The 26,313-nt window shown below is 35.4% G+C and overlaps 1 protein-coding gene across 6 annotated transcripts in view; it reads left to right on the forward strand.

Annotated features, from left to right (window-relative positions):
- LOC121407961 (AP-1 complex subunit gamma-1-like) overlaps window positions 1–26,313 on the forward strand; it is a 49,968-nt gene that overhangs the window by 19,775 nt on the left and 3,880 nt on the right. The window contains exons 3-16 of one of the 6 annotated variants that reach the window (XM_041599235.1): window positions 2,215–2,424; window positions 3,184–3,308; window positions 4,177–4,318; window positions 5,645–5,741; window positions 6,670–6,746; window positions 10,777–10,782; window positions 13,524–13,619; window positions 14,709–14,944; window positions 15,524–15,637; window positions 15,988–16,128; window positions 17,440–17,617; window positions 18,796–18,879; window positions 21,573–21,662; window positions 25,867–26,000. In XM_041599235.1, coding sequence (XP_041455169.1) covers window positions 2,215–2,424; window positions 3,184–3,308; window positions 4,177–4,318; window positions 5,645–5,741; window positions 6,670–6,746; window positions 10,777–10,782; window positions 13,524–13,619; window positions 14,709–14,944; window positions 15,524–15,637; window positions 15,988–16,128; window positions 17,440–17,617; window positions 18,796–18,879; window positions 21,573–21,662; window positions 25,867–26,000 — 1,730 coding nt within the window. Of the gene's footprint in view, window positions 1–2,214; window positions 2,425–3,183; window positions 3,309–4,029; window positions 4,083–4,176; window positions 4,319–5,644; window positions 5,742–6,669; window positions 6,747–10,776; window positions 10,783–13,523; window positions 13,620–14,708; window positions 14,945–15,523; window positions 15,638–15,987; window positions 16,129–17,439; window positions 17,618–18,795; window positions 18,880–21,572; window positions 21,750–25,866; window positions 26,001–26,313 lie in introns of all 6 variants that reach the window. The other 5 variants (XM_041599234.1, XM_041599233.1, XM_041599237.1 and 2 more) reach the window with 5 other exon arrangements.

Consider the following 26,313-nt stretch of genomic DNA (forward strand, 5'->3'; position numbering starts at 1 on the left):
TTATTGTTATTCTAAGGTCAGTTCCTACTCAATATTTATGTTGCTTTGTATCGTTGATACCTCTGCGCTTAGCCTACTTCAAACCCTGAGCCACATTTCAGTAAGGGATCTTTAATTTCTGATAGTTAACATTACACAAACAAGACATGAAAAATTGAGACAAAGTTTCATGAAATTGGGTTCAAACAAAATACTTGTAAACTGGGATTTTCATGTTATTGCTAGATAGTTGACAACTCATTATGTAACATGTTATTAAAAATTTAAAAATTTCTGACGTAAACAAGCAAAAGATTATATTGCGTTTTTGTCTCACCTGCATAGCAGAGTGAGACTATAGGCGCCGCTTTTCCGACGGCGGCGGCGGCATCAACATCAAATCTTAACCTGAGGTTAAGTTTTTGAAATGACATCATAACTTAGAAAGTATATGGACCTAGTTCATGAAATTTGGCCATAAGGTTAATCAAGTATTACTGAACATCCTATTAGAGTTTCATGTCACATGACCAAGGTCAAAGGTCATTTAGGGTCAATGAACTTAGACCATGTTGGAGGAATCAACATCAAAATCTTAACCTGAGGTTAAGTTTTTGAAATGACGTCATAACTTAGAAAGTATATGGACCTAGTTCATGAAACTTGGACATAAGGTTAATCAAGTATCACTGAACATCCTGCATGAGTTTTATGTCACATGACCAAGGTCAAAGGTCATTTAGGGTCAATGAACTTTGGCCGAATTGGGGTATCTGTTGAATTCCCATCATAACTTTGAAAGTTTATGGATCTGATTCATGAAACTTGGACATAATAGTAATCAAGCATCACTGAACATTTTGTGCAAGTTTCAGGTCTCATGATTAAGGTCAAAGGTCATTTAGGGTCAATGAACTTTGGCCGAATTGGGGGTATCTGTTGAATTACCATCATAACTTTGAAAGTTTATGGATCTGATTCATGAAACTTGGACATAAGAGTAATCAAGTATCACTGAACATCCTGTTCGAGTTTCAGGTCACATGATCAAGGTCAAAGGTCATGTAAGGTCAATGAACTTTGGCCATGTTGGGTTTTTTTGTTGAATAACCATCATATCTCTAAGTTTATTGGTCTAGTTCATAAAAAGTGGACATAATAGTAACCATGTATCACTGAACATCTTGTGCGAGTTAGAGTAGTTTTCAAAGTCAGCACTGCTGCTATATTGAACTACGTGATGCAGGTGAGACGGCCAGAGGCATTCCACTTGTTATTACATTACGCTTTGTCAAAGGGGTTGTTTCATAAAAATTGTCAGCACTGACTAAATTGTCAGCTGCAACAGTCACCATAGTAACAGTCGGACACCAGTGCTTCTCAGCCAATCAAAACCCAGGATTTTTAAAACTGATATTGGTAGAGAGCAAATTAGTCATTGCTTCAACTTTCATGAAACACCCTCCTCCACCACTATATTAAGTTTAATATATTCCATCCTGTCTGCAAGTTATTTCTGAAGTACATGGATGTGTGACACAATGGCCTTCAGATATTCCAACTGAATACAAAAGTCAATAATGTAAAAAAAAATGTGCGTAGTTGAACAGTCTCATATCTTATCATTTGTTTGGTTCTGGCAACTTTTCTTTGGTGTGTTGAAAACCCCTTTGCAACTGACGATGATCCACAACATGTAATACTTTGCACCATATTTCTTTTGAAAACATTCTAAGGCATACATAAGCTCATCCAATTATTCAATATTGAAATAAGCGAGTTTTGTAGCATGCTATTCAAGAGATTGATGCTGTTCTTGATGTATATACATGTACGTGTATAGAAAATTAGAAATCAATATGAATCGTAATAAAGAGCAAAAATAAAGTTTTAGGAATTGTCCTTAAATTGCCAGATTGCCTAATCTTGTATCATAGAAAAATTCTTGTTTGCTTTAATTATTAGAATCAGCATTTCTATATTTCAATGCCATGACCAGAACTTTAGAAATTATTTCTTAATTGTAATTTTTTGGAACATATATTTTTACACTGTATCGAGCCACTAAATCTATTTTGCAAAATCTGTAGTTTTCAGTGGCCTATTGCAGGAGTTGAATTTGATGCAACTTGAAAATAATCAGAAGTGCACATTATTTGAGCTGCATTTAATAAACTTTCTTTATTGGGTTTTGGAGTGATTAACATCTATTATAAACCAATGTCTTTTCTTCAGCTGTCCAAGATGCCGGCTCCGATCCGGCTGAAGGACCTGATCCGTAACATCCGTGCTGTCCGGACAGCTGCAGACGAGAGGGCACTTGTCCAGAAAGAGCTTGCCCAGATCAGGGCGATGTTCCGTGATGAGGACAGTACTTACAGGTGTCGCAATGTAGCCAAGGTTCTGTATATACACATGCTGGGATATCCCGCTCATTTTGGACAGGTAAGAAACCAGTGTGGATTTTGCAATCTCTTGAATTTTATTTTTCAATTAAAAGTAAAATGAATTGTGAATCGAGACCTTTAAATTTACATTTTTTCAAAGAAAATTACATATAATTGTATTGTGAGTTTTTTGAATGACACGTACATGTATCAGCCTGTAAGAAAAAAACCCAACACATTTCTCGATTCATGTTGACAATAAATTTTCAAGTCAAGAAGGTACATTTGTATAATGCACAATACTAGTGCTTATTTACTTCTGAAGAGAAAGAGATAGAAAGAAGAGAGAAAGAGGGGGGGGGGGGGGGGGGGGAAGAGCTTACAGACACAGTGGTACTTCAACTGATATATTTTTACATTCCACTATGGAATCTGATATTGAACATGGACAGACTGTCCCCATACAATCTTATTTTTATGTATTTGAATGAGTCGATATATGTACATCATACCCCACCAGCACTCCATACAGAGCTCACACAGTGATCCTAAAATGTGTGTAGCTTCATTTTTATTTTTCACAAAAAAAAATTTGAATGACAAAGAGATCTGCATAAATCTGCATAAATTTCAGCATTATGGTTTCAAAGTATTTTATTTCTTCGAAAAAATATGTATATTAGAATATTTATTGATAATATGTTCGGATAGCTTTTCATAAAAATAATGTTTGCGTGGGTAGAAAATATTATTTGTTGCAAGTACATGTAATATATTTTCTTTTTATATAATGACTTGTACTGTCTCTCTTCTACAGTTGGAATGTTTAAAATTGATAGCGTCACCACGGTATGCAGACAAGAGGATAGGATACTTAGGGGCTATGTTACTTCTTGATGAAAGACATGATGTTCACTTACTCATGACAAATTCAATGAAAAAGTAAGTCAAATATATTGTGTGTCCTGTAATGTTTTTGAGAGTTCATATAAATTAGTATATCCTGTTTCATTGTGTACTTCAAAATGGTGTTTTTTTCCACTTGATATCTGATGCAGGCTTACATTCACACAGTTCAGGGCCCCGTCTTACAAAGAGTTATGATTGTTCCAATCATCGTAACTATGGAAACCCATCAATGTCATAATTTATTTTGCAGGAAATTTACTCAATGTCTTTTGTAAGCAAAGAAAAGCACACTGAACTTGCAAGTAAAGGATGAGTGCATGAGTATACAGCATATCTAGGAAAATTTTTGAACCCAACATGCATTTTAGATGTTGATGTTGCTGGATTTCCATAGTTGCGATTGAGCGGATCAATCGCAACTCTTTGTAAGACGGCGCCCTGTTCTTACTCTCTACTTCCTGAGCAGCATTCTAGCAAGGTGCTGTTTCTATGTTCACAAAGCATCACACTATATCACTTCCTCATGCCATTTTAAACACCTGGATGGAGATTGGCAAATTAAGATTATCGTCTTGTTAAAAGATGTATGTGCGGCAGTGGGATATGACCATTACATTGCAAGGCTCATGCTCCACTACATTAGGACACATGTTACGTGATAGAAATCCACATGTAACCAATCAAATTTTGTAAAGATTCAATTTGGATGTTGTACTATCAGTATTTATTATTTAGTTGTTTTTTTTTCTTACAGTGATATGGGCCATAACACACAGTACATCGTAGGTCTGTCATTGAGCTGTTTAGGTAGCATCTGCTCACATGATAGAAATCTAACCAATCAAATTTTTGTAAAGATTCAGCTTCAATGTTGAATTAACCATTTGTTTTTCTCACGCAGTGATATGGGCCATAATACACAGTACATTGTAGGTCTGTCATTGAGCTGTTTAGGTAGTATCTGCTCACCAGAGATGAGTCGAGATTTAGCTGGCGAGGTCGAGAAGATGATCAAAACGTCAAATGCATACATAAAAAAGAAGGTAATATTCTCTATTGGTTGCACTTTTCTTTAAAGGACAAGTCCACCCCAACAAAAAGTTGATTTGAATAAAAAGAGAAAAATCCAACAAGCATAACACTGAAAATTTCATCAAAATCGGATGTAAAAAAAGAAAGTTATGACATTTTAAAGTTATATGCACATCCTGGTCGGTGTGCAAATGAGGAGACTGATGACATCATCTACTCACTATTTCTTTTGTATTTTTATTATATGAAATCTTAAAATATTCTTATTTACTTCTCATTGTCAAGTGAAAAATGATCAATTCCTCCCTGAACACGTTGAATTAGTATTGTTTAATATTATAGGGTCCAGTCAAGTTTGTCCGTATTGTCAAATTTGTAAAAAATGAAATATTGCCTAATTCAAACAATAAAAAAATAAAAGAAATAGTGAGTGATGGACATCATTGACTGACTCATTTGCATGTCAATGAGTTGTGCATATTGTTTTGTAAAAAATAAGCGAAACTTTAAAATGCAATAACTTTCTTATTTTACATCCGATTTTGATGAAATTTTCAGCATTATATGAGTTTGATTTTTCTCTATTTATTCAAATAAACATTTTTTCTGGGGGGAACTTGTCCTTAAAAAAACAGTGCATTTGTAGGAATTCACCTCTAATGCAAAATGTAACACATCGTGCTCAGTAGAGATGTGGCAGTTGAGACAATTGAGGCCATTATTTTGTGTGATTTTAGAACAAAGATTGCAGTAGTCATTGAATTTATTTTAAACTCATTAATTATTAATCAAGTCATGAAGTGAGAACTATTTGATTAAATTCTGAAATTAAACCTGCAAGAAAATTTGACAGGTCACCTTGTGTTGCCTCATGGGGAGAACGATGGGGGTTGGTCGGCTGGTACTGGTATAGATTGTGGAAAACCTGCAGTATTCTACATGTACATGTACAGATGCATTGTGGTACATGCTTTTAGTAACTGTGCTATGTAAATATACATATTTACTATTAATAGAAGACTTAACCAGTGGCCTGTATCATTAAAATTTACAACAATGATAATTTTGCCATAATTGTAACTTCCATGGAAAGTTTGATTGTGATAGGCTGCTGAGCTCTGTTAACTTCTAGATTACTTACCTCAGTTGTAACTCTTAATGCAATGAATTCCAGGTCTAAAACCTAGATTATTTTTATTAAGTACTTCAACATGCATGTTCAGTATCTGCATCTGAAGATGTACAAAATGACAGGCCATTTATTGTAGATTCTGTGGTTTTATGAACAGCATTGCATTGTTTGATTATGCTATTGCTTTTTTTATCTTTTGAAACAGGCTGTGCTATGTGCTGTACGGATTGTGAGAAAAGTCCCAGAACTGATGGAGATGTTCATTCCTTCTGTTCGCTCCCTACTAAATGATAAAAATCATGGTACGTTTGAAATAAAAAAAAAAGCTTCTCAAAATATAATACTTGGATGTTTGCTTTATAGTAGCTTGTACTGTAGGGTACCTTTGTTTATTGCAGCATAGAAAGGAGAAAAATGTTGACAGGCCAATGAGAGAGGCATTGTGGTCAGGCAGAACTCAGAAGGACATTCATTGCTTTGGCCTTGATGGCCTTCAATTAATGTAATGAGCCTTCATAGGCATGTAATCTCAGAGTCTGTATAGCCAGTCATTTACTCAACCAAGATGATATTCAATATCATTGCTTATGGAGGATTATGCCATGTATGAAGAACATTTAATGCAATTACAGTCAAACCTGCTGGGCGTTTCTTACAAGTGACTTCACCAATGGGTGATCCTGTCTTGTGGTAAATTATATACACCGTGGTAAATGATATACACCAAATTTTAATTGATGATGATTCAGCTCCCAAGAAAGGATCACCAGTTGTTCATAAAGTCACTTGTAACTTATGTACAGCTATATGAAACACCCACCTGCTCTAATGACCTCCTGTATAGAACAGCAGCCTGTCTATAAAGACCAGAATGAGGCTCCGCTGTATTCGTTCCCCAAATTAGCATGTGAATTGCAGAAACCTGTCTATAAACACCACCTACTCGTAATGACCACTTTACTTATCTCCCTTGGAAGGTCTTTACATACAGGTGTAATAATCCTGGTCATTTTATTGCCCTGAATTGTTGTGATCACTACTGTTGTCATAATTATTAGCATGGGCATCAACACACACACAGAAGTATCTTCTTTTTTGGGGGGGGGGGGTGGGGGGGAGGGGAACACTACAATAGATGTCCCCCCTATGAACAAAGGATAATCCTCTGTGCTGATGCCAATGATCATTACTAATTTTCATGTAATTATTTTTTTCCTTTTGCATTTTTAGGTGTGCAACTGACAGCTGTAGTGCTGATTACAGAGATGTGCGAGAGGAGCCATGATGTACTAGTTCACTTCAAAAAGGTTTGTAGTATTTACCTATTCAGTTTTCATTGCCACCCGTCAATAATGGCATTGCAGTGAAACACTGCATGGATCATTTTGCAGTGCTGTTCGGAGTGTTCTCTTTCAAGTTTGAATGTCATGTTCATTATACTCGGGATTTGCAGTGCATTTTCCCCCTCCATCATGGCCTTAATGCATTAATGGTATATCTGTCATCAGGGGAGCATTTCATGACAAAAATAGACAATGAATTACATTGGTTATTGTTATAAGCTACCCAAATCCTTGCATCGGATTGGCTCTGAGCAAATTTGTCAATGAAAATTTCTGACTGTTTGCTCCATGAAATGCTCTGCAGTGTGAACTAAACCGCTGGGCGTTTTGTAAAGCTGTTCGAATTAAAGTTAAGAGCGACTTAGAGAACGACTGGTGATCCTTTCTCGTGAGTCGTGGTTAATGGTATACACCAAAATGTTCATCCGTGATTATTTAGCATGTAAGAAAGGTTCACCAGTCGTTCTTCAAGTCACTCTTAACTTACATGTAAAAGAAAAGCTTTATGAAATGTCTACCTAGGTGGTGTTTTATAAAGCTGGGTGCTAAATCATATTCAGTTTAAATAAAATGTTTGGAGATAAAAATTCTCAAGTTGAACAAGCATCTGAACAGAGATTCATTGTTTTCTTTCAGAATTGAATAGGTTTATATGAAATGCACCTTGTTGGAGCATTTATTAGTATCTCATTTAGTACAAGAAAGTGCCACAAGCCATGTGTAAAGTTTTGACATAACTTACAAATGGCTTTAAAATGTGCCCTGTGGTATTTAACATTCCACAATAACCAATCATTCATCGTGCCCTAGTGAAGGTATGAGTTAACTGTTCAGTTTCTCAAAAGTCAAAGGTTTACACGGAAGTCAAACAGCAGGGGCCTGTTGCATATGACTATTGATGGTAATACCTTGTTCCCGCTGTTGTGCAATCCGTTACGAACTCCGCGATTGGCATTCCGTAACTGATCGCGAGAACTCTTTAACCATCCAAATTTTTTCTGCGATCAGTTCGATTGCCACGAGTGATTTGGGTCCCGTAACACAAAGGTTCTTGCTTAATCTTATGCTTGATTTTTATGATTGATTGTTCATGGTATTCAATGCAATCAATCGTAGAAAAATCTTTGCTAAGCTTTGTGTTACGGGCCCCAGATGCGATAAGATACGAACTGATATGATCACTGCTATTATTACGCTTTTAAGATCACCGTTTCAATTGTGGCACGAATCGTGAAATTGGGAACTAGGTATTAGTTTGCAATCGTTTTCACATGTGGGAACTTTTGTTTGATTGGCTGTCGAGCAAAGTTGCCATGTAGATTCTGAAGCTACCAAAATGATGTTGTGTGCACAAGACCCATACTTCTGATGATATTTGATGGAATATTCGTATGCCTTTCTCACGATCTGTCCCTTCTCTTCTAAATACAAGCTCCCTTTTAAAAACAATGACTATTGTTACAAGCCACTGAAATCCTTGCATCTGATTTGCTCAGAACCAATAAGTCGGTGAAAAGCACTGGCAAGATTCTTCCCTGATAATTCCCTGATAATTGATTAGTTTGGAGATGTGCTTAGAAATTTTAAATGCTGTTCCCAACCCAGATATAGTACAGGCATTTGCTGCAGTGAAGAAATTGTTGATTAGATTGTGCCAATAATCTAGCACAAATATTGAAAAAGAATCCAATGGTGAATGCCTGATTACATCAAGGCACACTGTGTCTGTCACAGGTTATTGCATTATGTAAATTATGGAACATAGATAAGTAGACTCATTAATTGAAAATCGAGGAATAACCTTAGTAGCAAGCGTTATTTTGTTACAAAAGCACATTTCTCATTGGACGCTTTAATAGTTCAGCAAAATTAATGGTTTCAAAGCATTGATTCGAAACAATCTTTGTGAATTTTGGCCTATATGTGCAGATACTGTGCACATTATTGAATATTACATGAGAGGTATTCCTTGCTGAACTGACTCGTTGAATAACCTGGACAGAAACTTCTCAAATGCTTTCATTATAGGTATGTTTGCATACATATACTACTAATTTATTTGTAAATGGCATTTAATAATTAGGGGATATGATAAATAGGCAGTTCTCAATAGGCTTTGCAGATATGAATAAACAAATCATAATTCTCACATCAATTTAGCAAATGTAGCAAAAAAAAAAAATGATTTCACCAATTATAACAGTGTATAAGCCAGAATATAATGTAATTCAAAGAAAATGCATTGAGACAAAAGTAGAATAATTTGCTACGAGGCTTTTCGATTTTTAATAGGTTCATGTTTACTGGCTAGCCTAAGTGATTCTAAATGTGTTCATGTCGGCTAAGTGATTTCAAATTAATGTATTTAGGCTAAGTAGCTGAAAAAAGTGCAGGCTATGTAACTCTTGCTTTTAGATGCACTCTACAGAGTTTTTATAATTTGAGGTTTAAATAAAGATGTCCTTTCTATGGAAATGCATCTTTGTGAGATAATTAATTTTGGATGTATTATTTCTTTCTTTCAATCTCTGGTATTTTTGTATTATTAAGCTGGAGTAAGAAGATTTTTGTATTTTTTTTATAAAAGTATTTGTAAATTCGCACAAAGGAGAGATTCTTACCGGTTGCATAATAGGACTCTTGAACATAGCATTACACGATGAATTAACTGGGATGTAACAGGAATTTTGGGAATGCTTATAATTGCTCTAACGAAATTCCTGATTGTATCTTCTGGGTTGATTATTGCATGCAGATCAAATTTGATATGTCACTCAGCTATACTTATAGAAGACAGATTGGGGTAAGGAAGAGGAGAGGAGCTATTTAATCAGCTGTAGTTTTGTCAATCCCTTCGTAGATTAGATTTAACACAGCTAACCAATGGTATCATATATCTTCATGTGAAGTCATTAGATACATATTATATTAATTTAGTTATGTAGCAGCTTTTATCAATATGTGTGGAGTAGGCATAGATTTTTTTTTTCTTTATCACACCATCATGGGCTGTAGGGAAATATTTATAACTCTCCACTTTGAAGAGCATTCCAACCAGCTATGCAATGCTGATTTTTTTTAATTGTGATAACTGGCCATACATTTCAATATTTTTAGGGCTAGCCCACTTTTTAAAGGGCTTATTTATTACAACAAATGGGAAAAGTAAAAAAGGGCATGACAACTGTCCAATGCTAATGAGAGGGGCATTGAGACTGGTCAATGAAATTGCCTTCTAAGGCCTTGGCTTAATTGAAGCCCTTCTGCAGCAATGATATGCTTGTCTTAAAGAGGATTTACTATCCTGACTTAGTAAAAAAATATATATATATTGGAATGGAGAGGAAGCTAGTAGTTAAAAGTATTAAATTAATTCACTTCAGATTCAGAAGAATGATACTATTCTCACCCACGAAATAGTGAAAATTCAGTTTTGAACAGCTACATGCATAAGTTTCATTTGGGGAGATAAGATCTATCTATACAAGGAATTTTAGCCGTTAAATCAAAAGTCATCTTTCGTACGCTACTTTCAATCCAAGACCAAAGCGGTAAATATTTGCCATGTTGCCCTCTTCCAGGTTTTGCCCGTTGGAAATACTGTACAAAAACAGAGGGCAACATTTGCCATATTCCTGAGACAAATGATGACATTGACTGGCTCCTCTTCCGGGGAGCATAAAATATATTGCCCTTAAGAACCATGTTGCTTTCCTTTAAAGACTCGAGGCCAATATGATTCTGTTGCGGGCAATGTATTTGATGCCCCCCCCCTCAAGGCCATTCAATATCGTATCTGCCAGTCTTCGAGGACAGGAAATATTCTTTGGAGTAAATTTGGATTTCGTTTGTGTCATTGTATACCTAGTTTGGTGAAGCTTATAAAGACATATGAATAACAATATACATGTACTTGTTTTATTTACTGGTCCTTTTTGGTGAAACCTGTTTGTTTCTTTGTTTTGTTTCCAATTCACCTGTCAACCTAATACAGTTGGAGGTATGTTAACAATCATTTCTGTACAGTTTCTATTGAAAAAAAAAACAGCAAACAAACTTTCTTCTTTACTTTTCATGTATTTTATGTGCTTTCACTATTGCAGAGCTTACCACAATGAGAGATCAAAATATTCAGTTAGATCATGAAACATAGGAAAATGCGTTATTATAGGCAGTGATTGAAATTGACGATAAGTCAACAATGCTTTGCCACTTTGAAGGGACTGCCCCCCTTCATTAGTCTCAAATTCACATACATGTAGTAATTTCATTCATTTGAAAGCTGATGATTTTCATTGTGGATAATGGTCATCAATCTGCAGCTTTTATCCGGTATCCCACAATTATTTCACTGAGTTTGTCACATGTGTGCTTGCATTATATTTTATTTTTGTATTTGATTGCAATTATAAAAAAGATATTTTACACTATTTATGTTCTTGTATAGCCAGGCGTGTGTGATGTTGTGATGTTCAGAGGTATTTGTTATGGATTTTGTCTTGGGCTGTCCATTTCAGCATGAAGATGGAAATTTGTCAGTTTTCGTTTTACCCTAGGTTTTTGTATTCCTGAACTGTACATTGGAATGGGTTGTTTATTAGCACATTTGTTTATTTTGTATTCTAAGATTGGAAAAGAAATACTTTCTCCCTCATTTCCATACAAAAATGGAATTAAAATAGTTAAATGATGTTATTTATATATTCTCTTGTTAAAGAAATATAGTTTCAAACTACCCCCGAACTCCATAAAAAAAAATATATGAACTTTATGTAAAGTCACTTGACTATCTACTTTTTTGCCGTGTTATTTTGATTGTAGCGTTGCTGTTAATACTTTCCCCCTCATTTTCCATACAAAAATGGAATTAAAATAGTTAAATGATGTTATTCATATATTCTCTTGTTACAGAAATTTAGTTTCAAACTACCCCCGAACTCCATAAAAAAAGATATACGAACTTTATGTAAAGTCACTTGACTATTTACTTTTTTGCCGTGTTATTTTGATTGTAGCGTTGCTGTTAAAGGTCAAGTCCACCTCAGAAAAATGTTGATTTGACAAGCACATGCTGAAAATTTCATCAACATCGGATGTAAAATAAGAAAGTTATGACATTTCAAATTTTCGCTTATTTTTAACAAAATACTTATATGAACGAGCCAGTTACATCCAAATTAGAGAGTTGATGATGTCACTCACTATTTCTTTTTTTTATTGTTTGAATTATACAATATTCCAATTTTTTCGAATTTGACGATAAGGACCTCCTGCCTGAAGCACAAAATATTAAAATAATGGAATTCCACGTGTTCAGGGAGGAATGAAACTTCATTTCACATGACAATGACGAAAAAATGAAAATATTTTATATATTAAAATACAAAAGAAATAATGAGTGAGTGATGTCATCAGTTCCTCATTTGCATACTGAACGAGATGTGCATATAACTGTTTTGTCAAATGAAGCGAAACTGTAAAATGCCATAACTTTCTTATTTTACATCCGATTTTGATGAAATTTTCTGTGTTGTGCTTGTTGAATTTTTCTCTTTTTATTCAAATCAAGTTTTTGTTGGGGTGGACTTGTCCTTTAAATACCTAATGATTTGTTTAAGATTTGAAGGAAAATAAATGAATTAGATAGTAATTGAAATGCCTGAATTTGAACTGTATAAAATCTGTTTTATGATACATGTATGCCTTCAAAGTAGAATGTTTTTACAACCATAATCTTGATGTATATTTATTGAATAAATTATGCTATTAAAAAGGCAAACACCATTTTCATTAAAAATGATTTTATATTTTGATTTGTATATTAGTTCAGAAAAATTTGAGCATGCACTCACTTTTTCGTAAAAAACAGTTTTGACGTTATAAAGTCCAACCTGTCTCAACAACTCGTCGTAGTCTTGAAAAAGATCTTGCATGCTCGTGCACTGTTCGTTATTAATATTATGTTGCATATTCATGGTGAAGGGAATGTAATGTACAATGTAGCTCAGCTATACCACATCTGCAAAATTTTCCTTATCATTTGAAAGCGAAAAAATTATTTTTTTAACTTTTGATATACAATGATTATATGGAGAGAATTGCACTTTGAACTGATTTTTTTTTCTTTGGTGTCTATCATCAACATTTACAAATATTTGTTAAATATTTTGCCAGAACTTGGAACATTTTTTAATTGATTAAAGATAATCTCCAGGAGGATTGTCCAAAAGTGGCTTTCTTGCAAATAACTTTACTAATGGAGTTAAATGTGTGAAAGAAAAAAGTATTAAAAAGTTTAATGGTGACATTTTGTAAGATATTGTACTAAGAATAAGAAGGTTAAGATTGTATAGAAAAAAGAGATCATTAATATCTGAAATTGGCAATTTGATCGGGACAGATGGTAGGGACTTCTCACCCATTTGTACTAAAATACATGTATAAAGACCAGGAATGTTTGTCATTCTAGGCAACTTTCCTTTCAGGGCAGCTATTGTTATTTAACATAAAAAACTTTTCTGTTTGGGTTGGATCCTCTGAAATTAAATCTGGTTAAAAGGGAAGAAAAATAAGAATTGTAAAAGAAACAAAATACTGCCTTTATGATTGAAAAAAGGAAGATTATTGCAAATTAAGCAAAATAATGTCTGTTTCAAAAGATTTCAAAATATATTTTTAGCTGAATCAATATTAAAGATTTATTTTCTTCTAAATTTTCAACGCTTGTCTTCATGTTTGCAGCTTGTGCCAAACCTTGTACGGATACTCAAGAATCTAGTCATGTCAGGCTACTCACCGGAACATGATGTCTCTGGCGTTAGTGATCCATTTCTTCAGGTTAGTCATTCTTTTTGTAAATTGCCACTTGGTCTACACCCACTTGGTCTACTTTTCGTCTGGTCTCACCCCACATGGTCTAATCTCTACTTCGTCTACATCCAGTTCAACTACTAACCATATTATGCACTGCTTATGTACTGGTACTGGTAATGTTAGTTGGTGATATGATTATTGCAGTATGACTGCATGAGTAATGAATGTGCAGTAATGAAAGTGGAGCGTTGTGGCCCAGTGGATTAGTCTCCGGACTTTGAAACAGAGGGTCGTGGGTTCAAATCCCAGCCATGGCGTAATTTCCTTCAGCAAGAAATTCATCCACTGTGTGCTGCACTTGACCCAGGTGATGTAAATGGGTACCGCAGGAAGTAATTCCTCAAAAAGCTGTGTGCGCCTTAATCGGTTGCCTAGCTTAGCCGGGGTAATAATAATAGCAGTGCCTTTTTTAAGCACCATGAGCACCGAAAGGTGGACCTGTGCGCTATATAAGTAGCCACCATTATTATTATTATTATGTGCCTATATTATACAAATCATGCACATAAGTGCATGCATGCAGGGTCAAATAATGGAACGATGTACGAGAAGAGCCAATGGATATACGGCACCGGGGTCCGCAGGACCAAGTGTGGTATATCCATTTGGCGAGTCGAACACAGAGTTCATTATTAAGGTCCTATGCACAAGAATGTGTGCATTGTTTGTTTTATACAACCCCCCCTTCTCCCCCATGAGTTGCCCCGAATGCTATATTTGATCTAAATTCTAGATAATTATAGATAATTCCAGACCTCGCACTATCCTGCTCTCTGACGTCAGAGTTCAGGATAGTGCATTTTGTATGACGTCATGGTGCAGGATAGTGCATTTTGGATGCCTTAGTGCAATTCGCTGAATATCATGTGATCCGATTTGGACCAATCAGATTACAGAACAGTTTTGGGAGTTGTATAATACAAGATTAGAATGCTCAAAATGTTGCATTATGGGTTAGGACCCTGGCCAGAGTAGAGTAAGTGAGGTGGTGCTCTTAAGGCTGCCGGTTGGTATCTGCTTTATAACGATCTAAAATCCTTGATGCATCGACAGGTGAAGATCCTTCGGTTGTTACGGATCCTTGGCCACCATGATGCAGACTGCAGCGATGCCATGAACGACATCCTGGCCCAGGTGGCTACCAACACAGAGACCAGTAAGAATGTTGGCAATGCAATCCTCTACGAGACTGTCCTCTGCATCATGGATATCAAATCGGAGAGCGGTCTGAGGGTACTGGCAATCAACATCCTTGGAAGGTTCCTTCTAAACACAGACAAGAATATCAGGTGAGAGAATAGACAAGTGTTTCATGGAGTATTTATTCTTTTGCAACTTGCGGTTCATGTGCAAAAAAAATGATTTGCTACCGTATTATCAGCAGCCTGACTGATATCGCATTGATGTCTGTGATACGCTTCAGCCAGATTCATGTCCATCTTCGTAAGGCCACAAGAATGGCCCCGTGGAAACAACAGCCAATCGGCACATTTGTAGAGAGGTAAACATTCTTGTCCATGTTGACAGAAATTGCTGAACCGTTTGTTGATCAAGCATCCTAGACATAACTTGCCATCTCACTTGCATCGCTGTAAGCCCTGTACGTCGCTGAGCGAAAACTCACTATTTTGTGAGGGATCTATAAGATTTAGAGAAATGCTTTACAAAACCCCAAGGTCAAATCATTACCATAATTGTCCCTGATACAGACTGACAAGAGTGACGTTAGCATGCAAACTCCTATAAAGCTGTGTCACAATAGAGATGCAGATGTCATGAAATTGGGGAATTCCCTTTTGTCAAAGTACCTCGTGTTCATTTTGTTTGGCTAATGTCATCATGATTGTGATTCTTGTTGTGGTTCATAGGTATGTAGCTCTCAATACACTCCTGAAGACTGTGCAAGCTGATAACAATGCAGTGCAGAGGCATAGAAGTACTATAGTGGACTGTTTAAAAGATCCAGATGTATCAATTCAAAGGTAAGAGCACTGGTTAAAAAAAAATATCACATCTTAATCCAGTCTATATTTGAGAGAAATCGTGTTGCAATTGTCATTTACTGTTTATACTATTTACTGGTTTCCATGACATCTAGGGTGACAATTACTCCACTTAAAATTCCACACACTAATCAATTGACTAAATTGAACCCTGAATTTAGCACTATACCCTATCCTGAACCTAACCTTTAACCTAACATAAAACCCTATTGCAACCCTAACCCTACATGATAAAGCCTGGAGAAATTTTTGCAGGGGCAAATGTCATGTACTCCTTCAGTTTATACATTATGTTTGATTTTATCTCTTTTTTTTGTACTTTATTTCAGGAGAGCAGTGGAGCTATCGTTTGCACTCATCAATTCATCCAACATTAGAACAATGGTGAAGGAATTAATCTTCTTCTTAGACAGGGCTGATCCTGAGTTCAAGTCGTACACATCTTCAAACATCTTCCTCTCATGTGAAAGGTAAGTCTTTACTACGGCTGAATCATTACATTTTTTCTTTTTACTGTTTACTGCCCATAACTTTTCAGCAGAGGCTTGTGGTCCACATAATTAAATGAAATACATGTATAAGAAATTCAGTGTCACCAGAGACTATGAATTCCAACCACTGTTAGGTCTATTTTTCCTTATCTAGGTCTATATCATAACATCTGTCACATGATGCTATAGATCCAAACCTTTAATCAAACAAGTAGAACTTGGAATAGTAGTAACAAGCTTGATTGCCTTGAATTTATTGGCCCATAATGTGCGTGGGTGAAGCCATGTTTTTCTGTTTGTTTGCGACTCTCAGATACTTCTTAAAAATTACATTGTTAACTATTCCAAAATCGATCTTATTTTTTTGGATTCATTGATAATACTAATTCATGCACAAAAATATAATTCAGCTTTGAATCTTTAAATAAAGCTCAAAATGTCATTCCAATCTATCTTGATAAGGACGTAATTTACTGAATCGTAGTTTTTCTCATTTCTTCGCTAGCTCTCTGAATTGAGAAGCTGTTCAATGTTTTTTAACGTCTTCCAAAAACTGCTGAGCATGCCTTGAATTCCACTATTTTTAGGTCAAGGCCATTTTTTCATTGGACACATTTCTGTATTGCAGCGCAAATCAGGGAAAACGAAAAGGTTGCACAAAAATCCACCACCAATAGGAGGGACACTGAGATCATTCAAATGGGCATCAAAGAGTATATGTAGAGCTGCTAACTATTAAAAAAAAAAATAATCATGATTTTCATGTCAAATTATGCCATTATGCTTTTGACCTCAATTATTACTCTTTTGGGGGCAAATATTTTTTGTTAACATTTAATATGACATTGGGCAGTGGCAAACTCATCTGGAGGCGGCCAATGATGCTCATTATTAGCGTGATCGTGTACATGTTTCTTTGTTTACATTGCTCAAAATGTTATCATCTCATGCTTAAAAACTGACTCAATCTTGTGGTTCATTACTCTTGGATTAATCTTGGATTTATGCAAAAGAGAGAGTACCAGAGACGATTCTGAATCTGAACCTTTAAAGAACGAGGATTTCTTTCTTTCTAAGGAATCTGTTCTCTATATTACATCTTCAAAGAAATTTATACCACAGCGTGTGGCATATGAAATGACTGACTTTTATGTCTAAGTGATGACTTTTGAGCTTGTAGAGTACTACTTTCTACTTTAAAAGGTTGGCAGCTCTGTATATGGCCTTGGTGGCTTTGGATTAATTTATGTTGACTTCCTGTTGATATGTTTTGGTGCTCCTTCTTGACAGGTACTCTCCAAACAAGAGGTGGCACATAGACACCATGATGCGTGTCCTGTCGGCAGCTGGTAACAACGTCCCCGACGAGTCGGTAGCTAGTCTTATCCAGATGATCTCAGACACGTCGTCGCTCCATGCCTACACTGTACAGCAACTCTTCAAAGCAGTCAAAGAGGACATCAGTCAGGTTAGTCAGATTGCAACAACATTTGGGGGGCATTTCATGAAATCAATTGTGAGTGATTTTCACTGACTGTTTGTCATCAGCTGCTGAAATCCTTGTGTCTGATTGGTTCAGAGCAAATATGGCAGTGAAAATTGCTTACAAGATGTTCCATGAAGCACTCCCGAGGTTTGAGCACTTATGGATTCAACTCCAACCTGGCCCTGATTCACTCTCAGAGAGAGTTAGGGATTGGTGATGTTGGAGGGGAGGGGGGGGGGGGGGGTTGGTAATGTCTGAAACTGTTATGGAAGACTTTCTTTAGATGGGGGTGATTCTCATCAAATTGTTACTAGTTACTACTGTATATTACTTTGTCCCATGTGTATGAATTCATTTGGTGAATCTCATTCCATATTTCAGTCTCTTCCTGGGTTAGTGGCAGTAGAGTTACATGTAAATTGCCTTTGCTCTAACTGTAGCTCAAGAGATAATGATGGTCAAGCCGAGGAAGGCCTGTTGTAATGTTAAGGTGACTGAAATTGGATGAAGAGTAATACAGTAACACTGCCGACCCATATCTAATGCTTATTAATAAAACAGGCATGAAGCAGAATTTATGTAGTAGTAATGTAATGAGATATTTTACCCACAAGGATTATGATATTGGTGTTCTATTCAGTTCCAAGTATTATGGAGAATATTTGAAAAGGAAAGGCTTCATTTATTGCATGAAAAGTACCTCAGTAATCATCCCCAACATCCCAAGTGTCCTGCAAACAATGTAAAGTAAAACTTTTGGATGTGTGATCGTGTTAAATGTTGCGGGATTGGGGATAGCAGTTTTCCTTATTGTCACGAAAAGATAAGGGATCTAGAATAATTGCTTTTGGTTTGTGAAGTTAAACAGATGAAGGGGGGGGGGAGGAGTGTAAATTGTTACAGGAAGCATGTATGTTGATGAAGTGTCCTTTGGTTGTTCTGTATTTGCATGTATTTTATATTATGATAATAAGTAATCAAACGTGAGTAAAGAGGTGAGGAAAGGACCCCCATGTTATGGCATGCCTGCTTACATGCCTTGTTCGCAGCTTATGTACATTTCAAGTGATATGATACCTGTGTATTCATTCTGACCGTGCCTTGTTGGTTTCATGTACATTTCAAGTGACTTGATGTATAAGTTGTGTATATGCTTTCAGTCTGAGCGTGATTCTTGCGCTGAAGGTCTGCAGCATTGGAGTTGTCCCGGGGTTAGCTTAAAACCTTACAGAGAGGTCCATCGAGTGAGTACTGGCTGGACTGCATGCATGGAAGGATAACGCCACATGGAATGATTGATAACCTCATGCTTGCTCCTGATCAGGGCCGGTATTCAATTCATTACCCAAGTCAGAATTATTTTATTTGATTTCCAAATGATTCTTTTATTTCAAATTAGGCAACTACTCAATTCAACTCAATTGAAAAAAAAAATGGTTTATGAAGAGAAACATGTGTTGCAGCCAATGTTATAATTTCTCAGTTAAATATATCATCATAAGTTGCACACAATTGTAGTATTGATAACATACTACAAATTTACAAATGACATATTCTATTAAATTAATTGGATCTTACAAGCAAGGATGTTCTGATCAGACAAAGACTGAGGAACAAGCCATTTCTAACACACAATGGATAGCCCCTCCGATCTTTGTGATTGAATCATTCCAGTGCCACCCACTACTCATTACTACATATACAATACTCCCTTGAAGTTGACTTATTGATTGAAAAATGAATGTTAAATCATAACAAAATTGTTAGTGAAATAAGTAATACTGACTTAATCCATATACCGGTGCTGAATTGAATACAGGTCAAGCTTACTAACCTTGAGTGCTTAACTATAGTTTAAATATCAGGGGAAAAAATTACAAATGAAATTCACTCAAAATTTTTCTTTGTACTTGTACAATGTTGACTTATTTAAAGCCAATTATAAATATCTAGTAGTACATTTGAATAGCTCAATGGCAGAGAAAGTATGTTTTCTTTTTTTACTTTCCTTTCAAATTAACATCTATTATTAAAATCCAATAGATTTTTTGTGAAGGCTACTTGGAAAGGGGGGGGGGGGGGTCATTTTTAAAAAATTATTTGGATGCCTAACTACCCTTAGCTAATTTTTCTCAAGAGCTGCTCAATAGATTTGACTGTAATAATGAAATGTCAAGCAAATAACATGTACTGTAAGCTGTAATTTGTAACTTGTACAGTACTTGTACTTCATGTAGTTCTTCATGTATATTCCAGTTTCACTTTATCCATTTAATTAAGTCCCTTGGTTTATCTTTTGCCATCATTAAAAGTAAGTCCTATCTTACGGCATGAATGATTATTAAACTGTTTGTAGACAACATTGGAACAGTGTTAAATTGACTGTAAGACAGAGTATTGTCAAACTTTAACAAATGAAAATTTTGCATGAAAACAAATAATTGTTCGATTATGTTAATGAAAATTTGCTTTGGTGTCTTACCATATATTTATGCTTGTATTTGTTTTTAATTGCAATATGTATGTACATTTATGCCAAGTCTTCAAAGATCTGTGTTCTTTTCTACAATGTTTAGATTTTAGTTCAATGTATGATTTCTAGCATGATTGTATGATTTTGTTTGTGATTGCATTTCAATACAGCATATTACATACATATTTGTCTCAAGAATGGATTTATGATGCATGAAAAATGATTTAATATTTTATCCCTCACTAATTTAGTTAAGCATATCTCCAGTATACATTTATCTCTGAAATTTGTTTTTGCATCAATTTGCAGCTATTACTACAAATAGATGTAGCAGGAGATCAAAAGGCGAAAAAAAAAATAGTTTATGTCAAAGAAATCCTACAGTCTTTTGCCTTAAATAAAAAAAAAAGCACTACCTGAATATTAAAGCTGATACAGACTTTGGCAGTCATCTTGATTTTCTTAATGAGAGTGGCATCATGAATGTTCAAAGTTTGCAAACAGTATTATATATTCACACCCTCACCAAAAGATTAAATGACAATTTTTGCAGTGGCATCATACAGAATTTATTGTAATTACTGTGTATTGTTCTATTAATGACCTCTCTATTACAGCAACTCAAATATTATACTTCCTTTATAAAACCCAGTGCAGTGTTGTATTTTGATGCACAATCAAGCTGTTTTAATTCCTGAAAATTATTCCCTTCCAAACAGGGAATTTCCCTTCCTAAAAAAAAATGGAGAGCAATTTTCACTCTTCTTAATTTTTATTAATGTACAGTTACATACATCATACATTTTCTTTTTCATTCCTTTGTCTGCATGTATCATGTAATTCTATTACATGCTTAATATCTATTTTTTAATTTCACCTTAAGCAGACCTGTATTTTATTGTAGATAAATCTTACTCATAGACATATGATTTTTTAGTATTTTAGTTTATATTACAGACTGTATGAATTAGAACTGGAATATTCCTGACCATGTTTCTGAGAAACGTTGGGGAAAACAAACTTCAAGCAACCTTGTCTAATAGTCCTTGTGCCACAGCATGCGGTAATGCTACATCACTTCATGTTAATGATTCAGACAAAATACACGTAGCATCAGGGTAGTGTTTCATGAAGCAAATAGTGATTTTTCACTGACTTTTTATGTTCTGAGCCAATCAGATGCAAGGATTTCAGTAAAGCTCATAACAGTTGGTACACACCAACGACTATTTGTTTCATGCAACACCCCTCAGTTCTGTCCATGGTTCTGTGTACAGAACGTGGCAATGCAATCCGAGTGTATCTCATGTAAATGGAAAATATGCATGCCATACATTGCTAGCACTGGCGGGGATGACCATGGCAGATTTGACTTGGTGTCGGAACTAACTGTCATCAGCAAGTTTTCCATTAAATTCTGCGTAAAGTTCCTAGTTATAATCTTTAACTCTCTTTTCCTTACAGCAACCGTTGGCGCAGGTGTCTGCTTGGTGCATTGGAGAGTACGGGGACCTGCTAGTAGCGGGCGTGGTAGACGAAGAGGAGCCCATCCAGGTACGTACCTTCTACCTATCTGAGCTCAGCGTTGATCAACTCAAATCACCACCGTCCTATGATCCAGGCCTCACAGAGCCATTGGAGGTGTGTAGGCGTATTGATCCCGAGGATAGCAAAGATTCCCAAACTAACAAATCCTGTTGCGCTTTTAAGTTAGGGGTAGTGGCTATGCCTCACCACCTGTTCATTAGCAGGTGTGAAGGCATAACACTCCCAAGGATGAAAAGGATTCTCAAACTAACACTCCTATTGCGCTATTAAGCTAGGCAGGGTTTCCACAGTCCTAGAATATCCTGGAAAAATTTGTAGTCATGGAAAAGTCAGGGAATTTGGAAAATTTGGAAAAGTCATGGAATTGCATTTACCTCTTGGCCATGGCAGCTTTCCAGTTTTTCGTGTCTCGCAACTCTCATACTCTGCTATTATTATTGGTGTTCATGATTTCCATTTTACCCAGTTTTGTGACATCCCAAATTTTACATAATTCCCAGGACGTCACAGGAAGTCATGGAAAGCAGCAATTTAATCATGGAAAAGTCAGAGAAAAGTCATGGAATTCTGTTTTCAAATTTCTGTGGGAACCCTAGTTAGGGGTAGTGGCTGTATCTCACATATTCATTGATGGTGTTTAGGTTTGTTGCTTCCCAAGGCTAGAAAAGATCCCAAACTAATGCTCCTGTTGCTCAATTAAGGACGTTCCACAGTTAAAATGAAATCTATGTCATTTTCACAAAATTTTGCACAGCGTTACTTTAGCACCTAATTATTCCAAATATGCACAAATTAACATGGGTTCATGTGCTTGATTTTTTTTGCCATCAAGCTTTGAAGTTCACCCATTTGCAAGGTCTCGAGAAACACGCAATAACAATAACTTTGCGTTCTTAAAGGACAAGTCCACCCCAACAAAAACTTAATTTGAATAAAAGGAGAAAAAAATCAACAAGCATAACAATGAAAATTTCATCAAAATCAGATGTAAAATAAGAAAGTTATGACATTTTGAAGTTTTGCTTAATTTCACAAAACAGTTATATGCACATCCTGACTGGTATGCAAATGAGGAGACAATGACGTCATCCACTCACTATTTCTTTTGTATTTTATTATATAAAATATTCTATTTTTCTCCTCATTGTCAAGGGATACAACAATTAATTCCTCCCTGAACATGTGGAATTAGCATAGTTTAATACTGTATGGTTCAGTCAAGTTGGTCCTTATTGTCAATTTGTAAAAAATGAAATATTGCATAATTCAAACAATAAAAAAGAAAGAAATTAAATTGTCATAACTTTCTTATTTTACAACCGATTTTGATGAAATTTTCAGCACAATGCTAGTTTGATTTTTCTCTATTTATTAAAATTAGCATTTTCCTGGGGTGGACTTGACTTTAAAACCCCAAGATCACAACGTTGAGTGTAAACCTCTATTACTCTGTCAAAATCTGCTCAGATAGGGATGCGCACAAACATAACTGGGAACGTCCTTAAGTAATTGGTAGTGGCTATATCTCACATTTTTAGGGAGGTGTTGGTGTGTTGCTCCCAAAGATAGAAAGATTCCTAAACTAATATTGCCCTATTAAGTTAGGGGTAGTGGCTACGCTTGACATATTCATTGGAGGTGTGTTGCTCACAAAGTTAGAAAAGATTCCAAACTAACATCGATCCATATGCCATCTACTCTATTGATTTATCTATTTGATTGCTCCCTTCATTGCGTAACATCTTGATCTATAATGAACAGATATTTTATTTTCAAATTTTTTTTAATAATTTTTTATTAATGCTCATTGAGTACAATATATGTTCTAACAATGCTTTATCAATTTAATTACTTGTTTTTACTTGATAAACCGTTTGCTGTGCCCTTTTAAGCCTATTTGTTGCTGGAATATTTTTACAAGTTTGTCTTCACAGGCTTGAAAAATAATAGCAATTGTTGTAGTTACTGGTAGCATTTCTCGCTAACTAACCTTAATATACACCCCCCTTATCCTGATGAAATACTTACGGCATGGTCACACCGCCCGAGCGTTTTGGGAGCGGTCGTGGAGCGGTAGGGCGAGGGGGTCGAATTTCGCTCACAAAATTGGGGGAAAAAACGCAAATAAAAATCGAAAAAAAAAAAAAATAGAAATTGAAAATGGTGAATGGTAGCGAGCGGTGGTGATTTTTTCTCTCCGCTCCACTACCGCTCCAACAACGCTCGGGCGGTGTGACCATGCCTTTAACTCTGTACCTTCTGTGGATCATCCTTGCAATATATTATGCAAAGTGTTACTTTACTGTTACTAATACTTGTGAATATTCGGAAAAAAGGGTAATTGTATTGCCTTATTAACTGGCTATTCATTTTGGTGTACAAACAGATTAGTTTATTAATTTTATATCCATCCTTATGTTATTTTTTTACCCATAAAAAAAGAATAAAAATATCTGACTTTTTAAAATTTTTATTTTAAAGATCCGTATATTTCCTCGTATTAATTCATTCTCTTACCACACATGTATATTTCCCCCATCGAGGCCATGATGGATCTAGGCACCGTTTCGGAAAGTAGTCCTTTGAATATTAAGGCATGATGTGTGATTGTGACTGTGTGGTTGTTATAGTCCCGAGTCCCTGTTTCATAAAGCGGTTTGTACATTTAGGCATGACTTTATGAATGACTAAAATATGAAGTGCAACAATACGAGCCCCAACATTTTCCAGTCCTGTCCTTGATTTTGGCTAATATTACACTTTGCCTTAAAATACATGTAACCATTCGAGGGGATGTCACGCCTGGATTTATACGTCAACATATGCCTGTGTATATATGGCTAGCTGTTTTCTCATTTAATCCTTAATTTCTTGATATTAAAGGATAAGTCCACTCAAACAGTAAGTTGATTTGAATAAAGAGAGAAAAATCCAACAAGCATAACACTGAAAATTTCATCAAAATTGGATATAAAATTCTCAGCGTGAAAATCTTCAAACTTATGCCAATTCATTTAATAATGGATTGAGAACCATATAAATTTGGATTGCTGTATTCCAGGCTTTTGTCAATTCATTCGTAACTTTATTAACTTGCTTTGTGAAACAGTCTCCAATCACCTCTGCCTAATTTCTTCCCATTTGTAATTAATATGTAACCGCCTGATGTCTGTCTACCACAATGCCCTAGTGATATCACAAATCCTGAATAATTCATTTAAATTCACACATTATATATGTATGGAATTTGCCATGTTATCAATATATAAGTTCAGAACATGCCTTGTTTGAGTGATGGACTTGCATAAGGGTATAGTGGTAATTTTTCTTTTGGCTTTCACATTCAAGTCATTTGTTGTGATCCTGAAATCCTCAATATGCCATTTGACCTAAAGTGGGATTTTGAAAAAAAAAAACATTTCATGAATGGAGGTCATTTTGGAAAAAAAAACTTCCTCACAGGCATGTGTGAACATGAACATTTGATTGTGAAATACTCCTGCACATTTTGCATTACTGCCTGAATGTAATCTGGCATGCTGAATTACATAAATCTTGATTGCAGTTTGTATCTTTTTTTTATGATGTATCTAAAATTACGATTGCCTTGAGTGTGTTAATGTGTTAACTGAATTCTCCAACATTATTTTGAGTGCCCTTTTTATTTTGATAATTGAGATGAATGATAATTCAAGTCATATAAATGAAAGGACATCTGAGCCTGTTCCTTAATGGAATATTGCTAGCATATTCACAAAAAAGGGGATAGAAGTTATTCAGGTTATTGCACAGTCAGAGCTCGCTGGTGCTTGGGATTTTCACGCATGCACATAATGTATGAAAATCACAATAATATAATATAATTGGATACTTATTATTCATGCTAATAATCATCCCCACCATTTCATACTTCTGTTGTCAATAGTTTAATCCAAATTCCCCTATTCACTTTCCTCTGTGAGCCGTTTATTTTGAACTGTATTTGTGGGTTTGAACCCTGCTAAATCACAGGGAAAGCCCAAAATATTTAATGGAATAGTGCAATTGGCATGGTTGGGTTGGACGATGCAGTGCAATGCTTCCAAGCAAATACTAGTAGGGATATTTAATAATTTAATTTAATAATTAGCGATTTATATATGGTGTGTTTTACTGTGACAATTTGAAAATATTACTTTAAATTTTTCATTCCTTTCTTTGTATTGTACAGGTATCAGAAGATGATGTCTTGGATTTATTAGAGTCAATGATCCAGACGACAACGTCAACACAAATCACCAAGGAATATGTACTCCTAGCCATCCTTGGTACCAAACTCAGTGTTCGCTTCTCAGAGACAAATGAGTAAGCTTCAAAAAATGATTAATTTCAGAGAGTATCTTCTTTAAATTTTGAAATATAGTTGGATGTGTATGTCCTGGTCTAGTGGATAAATTTCCAGGGTCATGAGGTACAGGATTCAAATCCCAGCTCTGTCTCTAATGGTTATCTGTAGTTGCATCTGTGCAAAGAGGAAATATCACTGATTAACACAAATCAAATAAAGACATAAACATTTTGATTTACGTGAATTGATGCCAAAAATTGAAAATGGTTTAGACTCATTCTTTGAATGTATTTAACATATTATTTTTTACCTGTCATACTCATTGATTTT

The sequence above is a fragment of the Lytechinus variegatus genome, chromosome 2 (assembly GCF_018143015.1).
Source record: "Lytechinus variegatus isolate NC3 chromosome 2, Lvar_3.0, whole genome shotgun sequence".
Lineage (NCBI taxonomy): Eukaryota > Metazoa > Echinodermata > Echinoidea > Temnopleuroida > Toxopneustidae > Lytechinus > Lytechinus variegatus.